The 14,240-nt window shown below is 41.6% G+C and overlaps 1 protein-coding gene across 1 annotated transcript in view; it reads right to left on the bottom strand.

The window, feature by feature from the left end:
- Window positions 1-14,240, bottom strand: part of Myo1b (myosin IB) — a 164,962-nt gene that overhangs the window by 26,177 nt on the left and 124,545 nt on the right. Inside the window, exons 14-17 of the mRNA XM_032901091.1 lie at window positions 6,645-6,749; window positions 4,202-4,264; window positions 1,790-1,990; window positions 483-709 (exon numbers count right to left, since the gene is read on the bottom strand). Of these exons, the coding sequence (XP_032756982.1) occupies window positions 483-709; window positions 1,790-1,990; window positions 4,202-4,264; window positions 6,645-6,749 (596 nt within the window). The remainder of the gene's footprint in view (window positions 1-482; window positions 710-1,789; window positions 1,991-4,201; window positions 4,265-6,644; window positions 6,750-14,240) is intronic.

The following is a 14,240-nucleotide window of genomic DNA, read 5'->3' as shown; positions in this document are numbered from 1 at the left end:
TGTGTGTGTTGCTTCATAGGTAAATGGCGCCCCAAGAAAATTTGGGAACTCAGCTCAACTGAGACTAAGGAAAGCAAATGATCAAAAGCCACTGGCTATTTTCGAAAAATGAGATTTTTTTTCCCAATGTGTGCTCTCACTTGGGTAAATCAAGGCAGATAATTTGCTTATTTGTGTGTCTACTGATATAAATGATACACACATACAAAAAATGCCACTCACTCTGGTTTATCCCTCATCGAAATTCCAAGGGCAAGATGTGAGCTGACATCTGCTCTATCAGACAGCAAAGTCCCTACTGCTTCTCTACTGCAAATTCTAATCCTAGTTGGACCTTCCTAAATCCCAAGCAAATCACATCTAAGAGGACCTTAGAAGCTGGAAAAACAAAATGAAACAAAACAACAACAATGACAACAAAACCAGCGACGCTACAGGCTTCCTTAAGTGCTCTTAGATATTAACTCATGTTCCAGAAGTACCTGATATAGTTCGGGTTCTTGGTCTGCAGGTTTTTCATCAGGGTGGCCACCGACGCCTTGAACTGGGACCCTGCAGTAGGAGGTCTTTTCAGGTTGACCTTTGCAGGATTCCCTTCAGGGAACAGAGACTTGATGAGGGCATGGCCAGCCTTCCACATGGCTTGAGACAGGTCTCGGTACAGAAGGTCATTGTTCTTGTCAACAAACCCTTCCACCTGGTATAGCACCTGTGAGTGACAGTGACAGCAAAGGGGACTCACTGCTGGCTCCGGGCACAGGACAGTGTCAAACAATGATGACACCCAGACTCCTCCAACATCAGAAACCCCCGTACTCTAGTCACACACTGATACTAGGCTTGCTTCTAACTTTGAGTTACACCTCTTGAAGGCGCAGAAAGAAACAAACAAAGCCTGTAATGTCCTCCAGAATTTGCAAGAATAAACTCCAACAATGTTATAATGCTTTTAAAGGATATTAGATGTTTTTTGGTATGGGTATATATATATATATATATGTCTGAATGTATCTGAGAATTAAAAAAACGTTCTTTCTTTGCTCACATGCTAGTCTGTTTCAAATTAGAAAGGGATCAAAAACAGGTAACATGGACATTTTCACAGACATCCTAAGCAACAGAGAAACCGAGCAGGAATGCAGGTCTAATACTAGGTCAATGAAGTGAAGCAAAGGCCAGTGCTCTGGTGTCCTGGAATCAAAGGCAATCCAGGATTATCTCATTTTCATTAAATGCATAACTAAGGAATTCCCCCATGAGGCTTCCATTCCTGTTTATAAAGGCGGTATTAACTCTAATTAATAACCTTTTGGGGTCCTAAAAATTAGCCTACAATTCAAACTGTTTCATTGAGAACAACTTCCTCAAATACAGAGGAAAAAAATTTCAACGAGGTGTTTTACCCGGTGTCTCTCAAAATTTCAACTGAAGAATTCTTGATTTTTGCTAAACGTTTTGTGCTTTTAAAACCTTACAGTAGGCCCCTTTTTTTGTCTGGCACGATTTACCGACCCTTTATCAGTCTTGCTAAGTATTTTTGATAGAACAACTTAAGACCTAAAAATAATAAAATGACATAAAGACACTTTGTAGTGTTCATTAAGGCCACTGCTTTGCTTTTCCTTTCACTTGTGTTAACAAGATGCAGCTCACCATGGTTCAGGCTCAACTGCCCCTGAGCACTGGCTGCTCTCGCTAGTCTCCTACAGCAACCCTGTTCAGCGACTCTGTCCCAGGAGGCACAGAAGCCCTGGGAACAGCATCGTGGGTCTGGGGTTCTCCCCTGTACCTTGCCAGCATAATGCTGGATTCTGAAGCAGCTGTGAGGCAGGGTCGTGTCATTGAGGAAGCGGGAACATTTGCTCATCCTGCTCTCGAAGTGCTGGTGGGTGGCACAGACTTGGTTCAGCTTTTCCAGGAAGGTCTCATCTGTAACAGTGCCGGGTCTCAGGCACTCTTCATCCAGCATGGCCAAGATTCCGTTAGTGTTCTGAGGGGGGGATAGAAATAAAGGTGTTTCCTTCCTTCCTTCTTTGCTCCACTGCTCTAATTAGGCCTAATCACAACATCAAACACAATGGACTTAATTACCCGTAAGATTCGGTTCAGCTGCAACAGAAAACAATCACAAAGGCCACAGAAGTCAGCTCTTTCCAGAGTGACCCAGATGTAGCGGGGTGGGGCTACCTGCTTGGTGTTCCTTCCCCAACAGACAGGATCGAGACGCTAACCCTCAGTACAAATGAAGTTCACACTGTCAAATCCAAAGCCCATTCTGAAGTTCTCTGAGAAGCCACCATGACGGTGTCTACATCATGCTACATATCCTAGCTCCATCTCTTATGGTCTTACTCACTGGTCTCATGTTACCAGACCGTTCGCAGACTCAGAGTACAGCCGGGTGTCTGGGGGAGGGGCTGATGCAGTGCTTCAGGGAGTTGTTCTTAACGATCATGCAACCAAGTGCTGCTGCAGACCATGTTCAGAATAAAACTCTTGTTCCACATAATATCTAAGTGGGTATTAAATAGGAGTGAAATTGTACTTGTGTGCTCAGACTCTACGGTCTTGTTTACCTCAAGATAAGCCAGCCCTAGACTGACCCAGAAATCAGGAATTTTCTACTTTGCTAACAAAGGTAGTGTGGCTTCCTGTGACTGTCCCTGAGGCCCCTAAGTCGCAATTCCAGAAACAATCCGAGCCACTGACCCTTAACCCCGCCCACTTCCGACAAGGCAAAGGCCCTGTCCTCAGAAGGCTGTGATCTCCTCTGACCAGCATTTACTCATTCCACACAAAACCCAAGGGAAGAGCGGGCTCTCAAGTATGCTCAGTACGTCCCCAGAATAGACACTGTTGTTCACTGGCGCTGGAAGGAAGCACTTCCTTTAGGCTTTGGGCTTCTTTCATGAACATGAGTTTCTTCAATCATTTAGAGAAGGGACTTTTCTGTGAGAGAAGTGGGTATGTTTGAGTGTATTATTGCAGTTCCCTCTTCTAAGATAAATAATCAATGCCTGCTGTTTACGAGAAAAACATCTCATCAGGAAAGTGAGACTTCTCACAGCAGAACAAAATTTGCTAGAAAAAAAAAAACTTCAGGAAATGTATGATTTCTGGATTTGAGGCAAGAGCTCTGAGTTCTTTAGGAAGAGTGACAACACTTCCCTTCCTAATGCTGGCCAAAGTTTCCGAAACAAAGTTTATATATTTATCAGGAAGTGATGTTTTGGATTATTTATTGCTTTCCATGCTCAACTAAATCGAAGATCATGTCTTCGAGAGTATCTTGCACTTTGATGGGAAAGCACTGGGCCATCGTAACTTCCACAAGTACAGAACGTTTGCTGAGCACTCAAGAGCAACAGGGTGTTCTGGAAACACAGCACTCGTCTCCTGGACAAGTGAGAAGCGGGCAGGAGAAATAAGCGTGCACACTGTCTCAGATGACTACATCAAGGTCAGAAGCACAAGCAATCGACCCTAAGGTGGGCAAAGGGGTTTCCTGTCTCCACAGAAATGTGGCTTCCTACAGGTTAACTCACTACAATAAACTATATCATATGACCTAAAACCAAAACTTACATTCAAACAGCTTCCTAAAAATTGCCCTGTCATCTCCCCCATTTTTATCCTTTCCAAACTCACATACACTCTGAAAAGTTCCAGGTTCTTGGCCTCCTCCTGTTACACTCACGGCATCCTCTCGTACACATTCTCACACATTCTCGGAATCAAAGCTAGGCCAGCAATGGCCTGTTAACCCAGCTCAGAAGTTTGTGTCTCCTCCCTCTTTCTACCTTAAACTCACCGGTACAGTAGGAGGGCACTAGACTGTAGGCATGAAATGGGCACGCTGATGTGCAAACCCCTAAATATCTGTTCTGGTCAGCACACACATCCATTCCACAGGGGCCTGGGCTCCCAGCACACAAATGCTGGTGGCCAAGAGGTCATGAAAGGGCTGTGACAGGGCGACAAGACCAGGGGTTCCTGGCTAAGTAGCATAATAAAAGCTGTCCATGCAGTCACTCAGGAGAGAAGAATGAGTTCTTAGGATTACCATGAAGTCGTTAAACACGGTAGCTCCCGTCACACAAAGAAAAGTATGAAATACAGGTGCTTAGTGTAAAAGGCAGTGAGATCATGTGCAGAAGGTTAATTATTCTACTGAGAATCCCTTTAATACCGAAGTACTCACGTTTTCTATTAGGTCACAAATGATAGCATTGTTGAAGTAGTCAATGTGAGTCCACTCTATGTCCTAAAAACAAAACCGAACAAAATCAAACCCATATGGCAGTGCTGCAGTGCCATCTGAAAATGAACTGCTCCTCCCTCACCCCCCACCCACATTTCACTCTCAGCCTGAAGCTGTCGACATCATCGTCCGGTTCCAACAGCTTCCTCAACACAGCAGTTGGCCACTGACATGAACCGAGAAGCAATTGCCCCTGACCTGCTCCAAGGCTGCTTCCCATTCCACTCTCCCACTTGTCACTGTTTCCCATGCGCTTCATGGGCTCTGAGCCAAATCTTTACTCAATAGGCCCTTGGGTCAATATTGCTGTGTGTATATTTACGATGTTTATAAGGAAATAAGGCAGAACTTGATCCCAGCAACTAAGGCCTAGAGTTTTTGTCATCACGAGGCAAAAGTAATTTTAGAATCAATGCTAAGTTCTAAGTCAGTTAACTATTTCACGTGTAAAAACAGCCTAGTATGGAAAGAAAGTATTTCCTCCACAGAAGACACCATGGAAAACCTACCCATAGAGCCTCCAACACTAGTTCTAGAGGCAAACCAGGGAGGTGAAGTGCCTTCATTCTCCGTCTGCCTACCCTCCCTCTCTAGGCACAGACATTAGTTTTCTTAGGTGAAGAAATAGAATTCATATAACAAGCAGGAGATCTGCCTATATTCTCTTAAAAGTTTTTCAAGTAATCTATACATTAACTTCCTAGCAGTCTCTGTAAGATGAGAAGGAGGAAGAGAATGGTTCTTGATTTTAGGATATTTATATTACCAGAGCTTTTCTGAGGTAAAATGGCCATTCTAAAACAACAACAAAAGAAATATTAACAGTTTGGTTTAATGGGTTGTTTTACTAAGTCACTGGGGATTAGCAATTCTATTAGGAAAATACACACAGGAGTGCATGCCCATAACATCGGCACTCAAAGAATAAGGCAGATGCATCCTTTATTTGGGGATATTTTTGGCTACGCAGTAAGATACCTGTCTAAAAACATGCATTAACGTGCACTCACCGAAAACAAAACTCGCTCTACCTACCTACCTACCTACCTACCTACTTACCTATCTACCTACCTATCTGCCTATCTACCTACCTACCTATCTACCTACCTACCATCTACCTATATCTCTATGTCTATCTATCCATTTTAGGCTGAGACAGGACTACCTTGAGTTTTAAGTTCATTTGGGCTACACTGCTAATTTTGTCTTTAAAATGGAATACAGTGGAATGTTAAGATGTTTCAGTCTGAAATCAATCCCTAGAAACCACTCTGTAGGAGACAACTGACTCTCACAAGTTATCCGCTGGCCTCCGCATGCTCCTAGCCCTATGTTCAAAATGTTTTAAGAAAAGAAGGAAAACAGTTGATAGCATTCCTAAAATGTTGCAGCAAATCAAAAGCAAACAAAAATACAGGCATAAGAAAACAATCACTTAAAAGGTGAATGTTTAGTTTAAAAACATAAAAAAGTAAAACCAAGTGTGTGGTTTAAAATTAAAGATGAGAGGACTTTACAAACAATTATTTCTGGTTAATTTAAGAAGACACTGGAGGCTGGAGAGATGGCTCAGTGGTTAAGAGCACTGACTGCTCTTCCAAAGGACCTGAGTTCAATTCCCAGCACCCACGCGGTGGCTCCACAACCATCTGTAATGGGATCTGAAGCCCTCTTCTGGCACAAAGATATATATGCAGACAAAGCACTCATACATACAAGAATGACATTTTTAAAAAGACATTTTTAAAAAGATGACATTAAATGGAATAGTCCTTAAACAACACCCAGAATATAGTGATCATATAACAAATGCTATGTATAAATTATGTAAATTGATTTTTAAAATAATTTTTTTAAAGATTGAGCAAAATCTCTAAGAATTCTCAATCTCCCTGTATATGGCTCATACATAATCTACAACCATAACCAGAGTCAGTCCCCAAATTCCCTCTTGTCACACCACTCAAACTCGTGAAATCCCAGCAACCACTGACAATCCACACACAGCTGTCACTTTAAGGTGGATGGAATCAGGTTTCTTTCATTTAGCTTAATGCACATGACCCATGCTGTCAGTGTCAACCACTCACTCCCTTCCATGTCCCAGTGCTAGTCCAGTGTGTAGGCCTAATTTATTTACTCATTTCCGTTTTCTTAACGCAATATTATTTTACATAATTACACTGGAATCTATGAGACTGAAGGTCACTGGCTAGTATTTAATGACAAACTACATATGTTCTGAACACTAGTGGAACAGTCAGCACAGCCACCATACAAACAAAATACTTGAAGACATAATATATTAAACTTAGAGCAGATGGTCTTCAAACACAGATTTTTCGCTATAATGGAGAAACCTTTTAGACTGTTTCAACTTTACCTCACGAATATATTCCTCTTGCTCTTCTTTGAGGGTCAGTTCAATGAAGATTTGTTGAAGCTTTTCATTACAATAATTAATAATGAACTGCTCGAAGCTGTTGTCCTGTGTGGAAAGAAGGAAATACACTATAACTATAGCATTAGCTCTCCCTAAGGAACACACTCAACACCTCAGTCCATCTGAAATGCCACCCAGCATCCCACACAGGCTCCCAGGACACACGTGCCTTGCGAGCATGTGGGGAATGGTTCATGAGTCAGCAAACAAATGAGATATGCACGGACGCCGCAGTACTTAAGGATGGGGAGTTTATATGGTAGAGAAGCAGCCCATCTGTGGTTCAAATTTCCCCCTGAAATTCAGTAGACAGTGACATCCAGAATCCCTGTCAACAGCTGCCAAATGGTTTATTCTCAGGCCTTCCTACCTCAACCTCCAACCAGAATCTGATCCCTCACTCAACACCCTGTTTGTAAATGTGTGCACAGATATGTACATGTATTGATTAGCCTCACATATGTATCTGACTGCACGTTACTGAGGAGGAAGGGCCCAACCATACCATCTTGCTCGCTGTGTAAATACCAAACATATACTGAGCCAGTGAACCCACCAAACAAATCTATGGAAATCGAAGCATCAAGCCACCCCCTCAGCCGGAGACAATCTCTCTCCTCTCAGAAGGCCAAATCGGCTCTCTCAGGCACCCCAGCTTCCTCTTCAGAAGTTCTGTCTTTTACTAATTATCTCTTATAAATTCTCTGAGAGAAGCTCCATGATGAAATAATACTGAACAACCCTCAGAGCTGAATGAACACACTGGAGTTACAAATCCCGCCTGCTGAAGGAACATGCTTTATTAGAACCTTCCAGAATGGCACGGATGTGGTGCTGAAGCCTGTCTTCCTCACTTTTACATCCCATCTTTGCCAAGAGGTACTGGCAGTGGGCAAAAGGACACAAAGACTCCACCTCTGGTAAACTCGGCTCTGCTCCCGCTGAGAGTGGCCAGTCCTGATCTAACAGGGAATGCCTCAGCACGGGTAGTGCAAGGCTCAACATCCCCGTGTATAAGCAGAGGGACTGGCCTTTATATCTCTCTGCAAATGACGAAAGTAAAAAAGGTTTCAAAAAGCTGATTTTTTAAAAATTAACTTCGGTCTACCTTGGGTGGACCCGAATGGGGTCGCAAGAGAGCCTCTGACTATTTCTTTGTCTGGAATCCTGCTAAGGATTTGTAACCACTCAGAATACAGTGATCAGAGGAAACTTGTAACTCCAAGCCATAAACGGCAGGATTCCACATTCACTGACTGACCTCGATGCTCTAAGTTTAGCTAGAAGTCAATGTTTCTCAACAGACTGAAGGTTTTTACTAAAGAAGCAAGCGTGTATTTTCACCTCCCCACAAACTCTTTAAAACCACAGTTAACGATTTTTATTAGGGATAAAGTCAGTCCACTGTAGCTGTCAGATGTATTTACTCTTGAAAGCAGCAGCACAGCCATTTCATATGAGAAACATCAGGTTTTTCTGGCTTGGTAAAATATATCCTTCCATAATGCCGGGATCACAAATAAAAAACAATATTGGGGTGCGTAATACAAGTAGACCTCTTACAATGGAAAATAAACATAAGGAATAAACCTTCTGTTCATCTTTGCCGATGAAGCAGTTTCAGCACGATGAGGCTACTTTCAAGTGTCCGCTGATGAGGAGAGAGAGGGAAGTGACTAGTGTCCTTGGATACGGGATGTGCCCTGTGCACTTTCCAAACAAGACTATGAAATGCACACAAACAAGTAAGAAACTGAAAGCGAAGCTTCACAATTACAACACGGCTCATGGATTAAATTCAAGCTACATTATATTTGCCATTAATCTCTACTGTTTTCTGCACACAGCCACACAATTAGTCAGCAACCACTGGCTAAAAAACTCACAGAAACTGGAGAAGCTATTAGCATAGGCACATGCAACAGACCAGCACTGCAAACAGTTGATACTTACTGCATTCTGGTGCAGGGGGACAGACACAAAATGCAGTCAGTTCTTAATTAGCAATAGATTTTTCAAAGAATTGTTCACTGCCGTTGTTTGTCTTTTGTTTGTTTGGTTGGTTAGTTTTGAGACACTGTTTCTCTGTGTAGCCCTGTTTGTCCTGGAACTCACTCTGTGGACCAGGCTGGCCTTGAATCCAGAGATTACTCTGCCTCTGCATCCTGAGCGCTGGGACCAAAGGTGTGCACCACCGCCGCCCAGTGAGGTTATGTTTCTAATTGGTAGAAAACTTTAGACGAAGTCACAATCGACCTAATGGAGCGGTTCTAAAGCTGCATGTGGGACCAAAACTGTGCAGAGGCTAAGTAAGCAAGATGACAGGGGCGGGCTGAGATACTGATAAGTCAGAAAACGTGCCCAAAGTCCTAGGGCTTCAGAGCCCAGCATTTCCTAAGTCGGTGTAACATCAGTGTAAAGAAACTATGCATGTATGGTCAAGGCCTATCTCTACCCAAAGAGTAGGGAACAAAGGCATCTGGAAGATCACAAAGAGTGACAAGACCCTTCAAGGTCCGGAAGGACCTTCCGTCCATGATCTGCTTCTGTGTGCTGTGTGGAATCATGCTGGACTCCTCATTCGAAACCACTCCAGATGACAAGGAGACAGAATCCACCTAGAAGTGTTCTAAGAACAAAAACTGAACTCTCTAATGATAAAAACCACCTTCAAGGCCCGCAAACAAAACTAGAATCCCCAACCGTCAATGCGGAAATTAACTGATTCCCACATTGCAAATTGAAATCAGCGTCTACTGCAATGGTACACACTCCCAAACACTCCATGGCCAGGGCAAGAATTACTGTCCCGAATAAAAGCTAATAATGTGCTCATCTTGTGGCATAAACATTAAGGAATTTATTCAAACAAGTCCATTCGGGGCTTTTACTCAGTGACTCCCTCTGATGGAGCTCAGCACAGAGAGCTGTGAGGAAGGGGGGGCAAGCACCCACTGCATAGGGGTAGGACAAACTGACACTTTAAACACTAGGGCTTCTTAAAAAGTCGTCTTACAGACTCGGAGTTCATTTGACTGTGTCTGCAGCGTGATTCATGCTACTTTCTATTCCCAAGTATCAGCCACACAGCATGGTTTTGAAAGACATGTCCAGAAATATTGGTCTATTTATATTCTCTGCAACAGAAGCAGTTAAGGCTATCTTGAATTCCTAAAGGCAATTACGTAATTTTAAAAAGCTGTTCTCTTTATAAATAATAAATATTAAGATTAAGCGGTAAATGCAAGAGACAACTCCAAACCTGAATATTAAGGATCAGGAGGTGGTATATTTTACACTTGGACATTATAGAAAACAGGCAGTACAAATACAAAAACCATTATTTGTTCAAGCAAAAAGTCTGCTCTTCCTTTTGTCCAGGGACACACATTTGGCATTTGGGTGTAATGTATTAGGTGAGGTTTTTATCTTTATATAACAAAAGCACGACATATGAAATGGTTCATTTATAGATAAACCCGCAGCTTTGTGGGTGCAATTTAGAGACCTGGGATGAACACACCACTGCTGTAAATGCATCCCCAGAGTATCACCAAAAATATCATCATTTTGATAGAAGGTAATGTACTTAGCCACAATTGTTTTTTAAGGTAACTATGTCAAGAAAAAGCCTCCAAAGCAGTAACTACTTTTGAAAACATCAGAAAAAGAAACTTTAGAATGCAATGTAAGAAAAACATTTAATATTAGCTATGACACCTTTCTAAACACTAACAAAACTGAGTAATTAACAAATTTTCCTTTCTATACATAATGTTATTCTAGGTAGATAATAATCAAATATGTAAGCCTGAAGGAAAACAATTTAAGAAACAGTTTCTTAAATATCTTACGGTAAACTATGATTTTTAAAATCTATAACCCATCATATTCATATCTAATCCAGTCGCCTTTTTGATTTTTAAACCTGCTTCACCTTCTTCCTCAACTATGTGTTCTCCAGCACAGAGGGGAACTAGATAGGAAGGTACTGACAATAGCCAGAATTAATTGGAAAACATGTTCTATAATGACGATAGGGCAAGAGGTACAATTAACTTAGCCCTTTGCCTGGATGAGAATATTTCAGCTGTACAGGATGTGACATAACCAGAAACTGAGGCCACTAGGTTCTAGTGAAAGTTAATGTTTAATTAAGTTTTTCCAGTAAACTAACTGCCAATTTAATAACTTCCTTCCAGATAAGCCTAAGGAAGATTTGACATTGCTCAATTTGCTTCCCAGTGTAATATAATTTTTTAAATAATAGCACTTACTTCTTTATTCCCTCCATTTTTATTAGTTCTTTGAGAATTTCATACAAGGCATTTTGATAATATTCAGCCTTCCTCCACCCACCACACTTCTCCCTGGTCAGCCCACTTTCTCCTCAATGGACACATTATGAAAACATCTCAGAAATCAAAGACCAGATTCTGAGTTAAAACAATGTTCAAACTTAATTGTGTGGGGCATCTGGACTCGGTTTTTTCCCTCTGGAAAGTGGATTTCTCGTTCCACCAGAATGTAGAGCTACAATGTTTTCTTCCTCTTGAGCGTCTCCTTTATCCATGTTCCGTTAATCTGTTTTACACACTGACATCAGATCACATGCAGCCAGTAAGGCAGACTTATTCACCCCTGGCCCTAAGTGCTGGTCAGGAAATCAATGTGTCATCATTCCAAGGCTTAATGCCCCCATTTCCCCCTCTGTTTCCAGAGGAACCAGACAGATGAAAGCCTTCCACCAGCTCAGCTGAAAAGCGTGTCTATGGCGACTGACAGGGCAGTCGCTGAGGCAGAACTGGACAGTTAGGAAAAGGCTGGACCTTACTGTACAGTTTCAAAGTAGAGCACACAGTGCTCCAAAAGGCAGAACCCTCATTTCCTGTGGTCAATTTTGGCAGAAGAACCACTCATTTTGCACTGAGATGAATTCTAAATACTTTTACACTGATTCCTCCCACTTAAGCTTCTGGCCCTCTTAAATTCTTAGTCAGGTTTTCTGTGGTTAATACTGACATCTTCTTAGGCAAGTATCAGAGAAAGGTTTGTGAATAACTTATTAAAAGAAAAAAAAGAACCTTTATAATTTAAATAAAAATATCTAAAATTGTTTTCATTCTAAATGCATCCAAATATATTTATAAAATAAAAACAAATTGTTAAAATCAGTCTAGCTGATGATTAAACTGAGAGATTTAGACAGAAAAACAGAGAAAACTTAATTAAGTACAATGCACATATCCTACTTCTCTCAAGGAGTAAGAACGGAAATGGAAAGCAAAGAGAATGTGTGCAGAGGGAGACACCTATAATCCTGGCACCTGAGGGACAGAGGCAGGTAGAACTCTGTAAACTGAGATCAGCCTGGTCCACACTGACAGTTCATGGCTAGCCAGGAATCAAACTCAGTTCACCAGATCTTGGTAGCAAGCAGCTAAGCGATATAGCCAGCCTGCTTTTTTTTTAAATACATCCATCCACTCTGCATCTACTAATTAAAAGGGTCTTCTACTACAAGGTCTTTATTAAATAATTGTTATTTAATAATTAATTATTAGAATAATTAATTATTTCTATCCTCTTCAATTTAAGAGATTTCTGGCTTTTTGAGTTCATAATGTTTACGTTTTAAAAACACACTTATTTCATGGAGAACAAACATGAACTCAATGATTTTATATGGCTGGGATAGTTTTGACTGTCAACTTTACTCAATTTAGAATTACTGGGAAAGGAAATTCAACAAGGGATTGTCTACTTTAGGCTGCCCTGTGAGCATGACTGTGGAAGATACCATGACTACGTTAATCGAGGTGGGCCTGCACACTATGGGCGGTACCATTCCCTAGGCAGGAATTCTGAACTTTTAAAGAGAAAGCAATGTTGAGAGCTGTTAAAACTCATTTTCTAAAGCTAATTACATCTTAGGATGTACTAGAGGGCAAGCTAACTGTATGTCTCAACATAACCCATTATCCTATCAAAATAGTTTCAATCGGGTCTGGTGTGGGAGGCAGAGAAAGGAAGACTGAGTTGAAGGCCGACCTAGTCTATGTAGTAAATTCCAGGTCAACCAAGGCTGTGTGTGACATGGCCTTAAGAATCTGTCTTATTCATAAGCAATAAATGAACATGCACATAAGTTCTTTATGCTCATGGTGCCATGGTTAAAATTCTAAAGATGCACATGCAATTTATGAGCAATAAATTTTTCTCTGGGAAAATTAATGTAAATTCACTATTTTAATTTTATGAGCTTCATTAACTGTAACTTTTCTCCTAAATTTCTATTGAAATCGATGTTCACCAGTCAGCCAACTCATGAAACGATTCAAATTTAGACCCGTGCTATCCCAGGTAAGAGACCTTTCCCCCTGCCAATGGTAAAGAATAACTCTAACATTTAGTAACAGTATCCTGAGACCTAGCTAAAGGAAATTAATTTAAGCACAGGGACTTATGAATACACACAAGAATTTTCCCAATGCGTAAACCTCAACTATCAAGAGACCTGCAGCTTCTTTTGCAGAGTTAGCCTAAGAGGCACCCTCAAATGGGAACTGTGCTGAAGGCTGAACACTCCCGGCTAAGGGCAGAGGCCAGGGTGTACAACTCCATCTAGATGCATCTTAGCTGACCAGGGTCTGGAACTGAAGTAAGAGAGGGAGACAGGGAACTGGAGGCTTGTGACAACATTGGGTTTCCCACATGGGGAACCCATGAGTTTGGAGAGAAAAGTAATGAAATGACCTTTGTCTTAACCCTACTAGGAAAGGAAAGAAATAAAACATTGGGAAACCAGGGAGTTGGACCTTATGGCTATTATTTAGCAGAAATCAAGTGTGGTAGCTACCTGGCCTTACTTTCTCATCTGTGAAATGGGAATAACAGCTACTTCCATGGAACTGTTCTGAAAATTAAATCTGACAACATACACAGCAGTTACTACTGCATTCAGACAGCCCTAGAATGCCAGAGCCCTGGCTGCCCTGAAATCCACTTGGTAGACCAGGCAGGTCTCAAACTCACAGACATCCCCCTGGCTCTGTCTCCTGAGTGCTAGGATTAAAGGCACTGGCAACCATTCCTGGCTCAGGTGTAATGTTTAACCATTTAATTTGGAGCAAGCAAGCTCATTCTGAACTTCTGCTGTGGAGTTTATTATTGTAAGATGACAGCAAGGCATGGCCTGGACAAGACCAAGGCGATGGACATCTCTGGCTTCACCCTTCCTGATATTTTTATGCTTTGTTTTTCAAGTAACCTATGAATGATTAGATGGCCACAGGCACTGGTAGTCCATGTAACATGGAAGACACATTATTACATAAAAATTTCAAAAGTGGCTTTGATAAAGTCTCCAAATGGTGGCTCAGCACTTACACACACACACACACACACACACACACACACACACACACACACACACACACACACACACACTGTAACTATACTTGCCAAGAGCTTACTTTCAGATTCAAAGTACAGATATTTATAATGACGTGCCTATACAACGTGACTTCATTTCTA

The sequence above is a fragment of the Rattus rattus genome, chromosome 4 (genome assembly GCF_011064425.1).
Source record: "Rattus rattus isolate New Zealand chromosome 4, Rrattus_CSIRO_v1, whole genome shotgun sequence".
NCBI lineage: Eukaryota > Metazoa > Chordata > Mammalia > Rodentia > Muridae > Rattus > Rattus rattus.
Note: the sequence above shows the minus strand (reverse complement) of the source record. Positions and strands in the feature narration are given on the sequence as shown.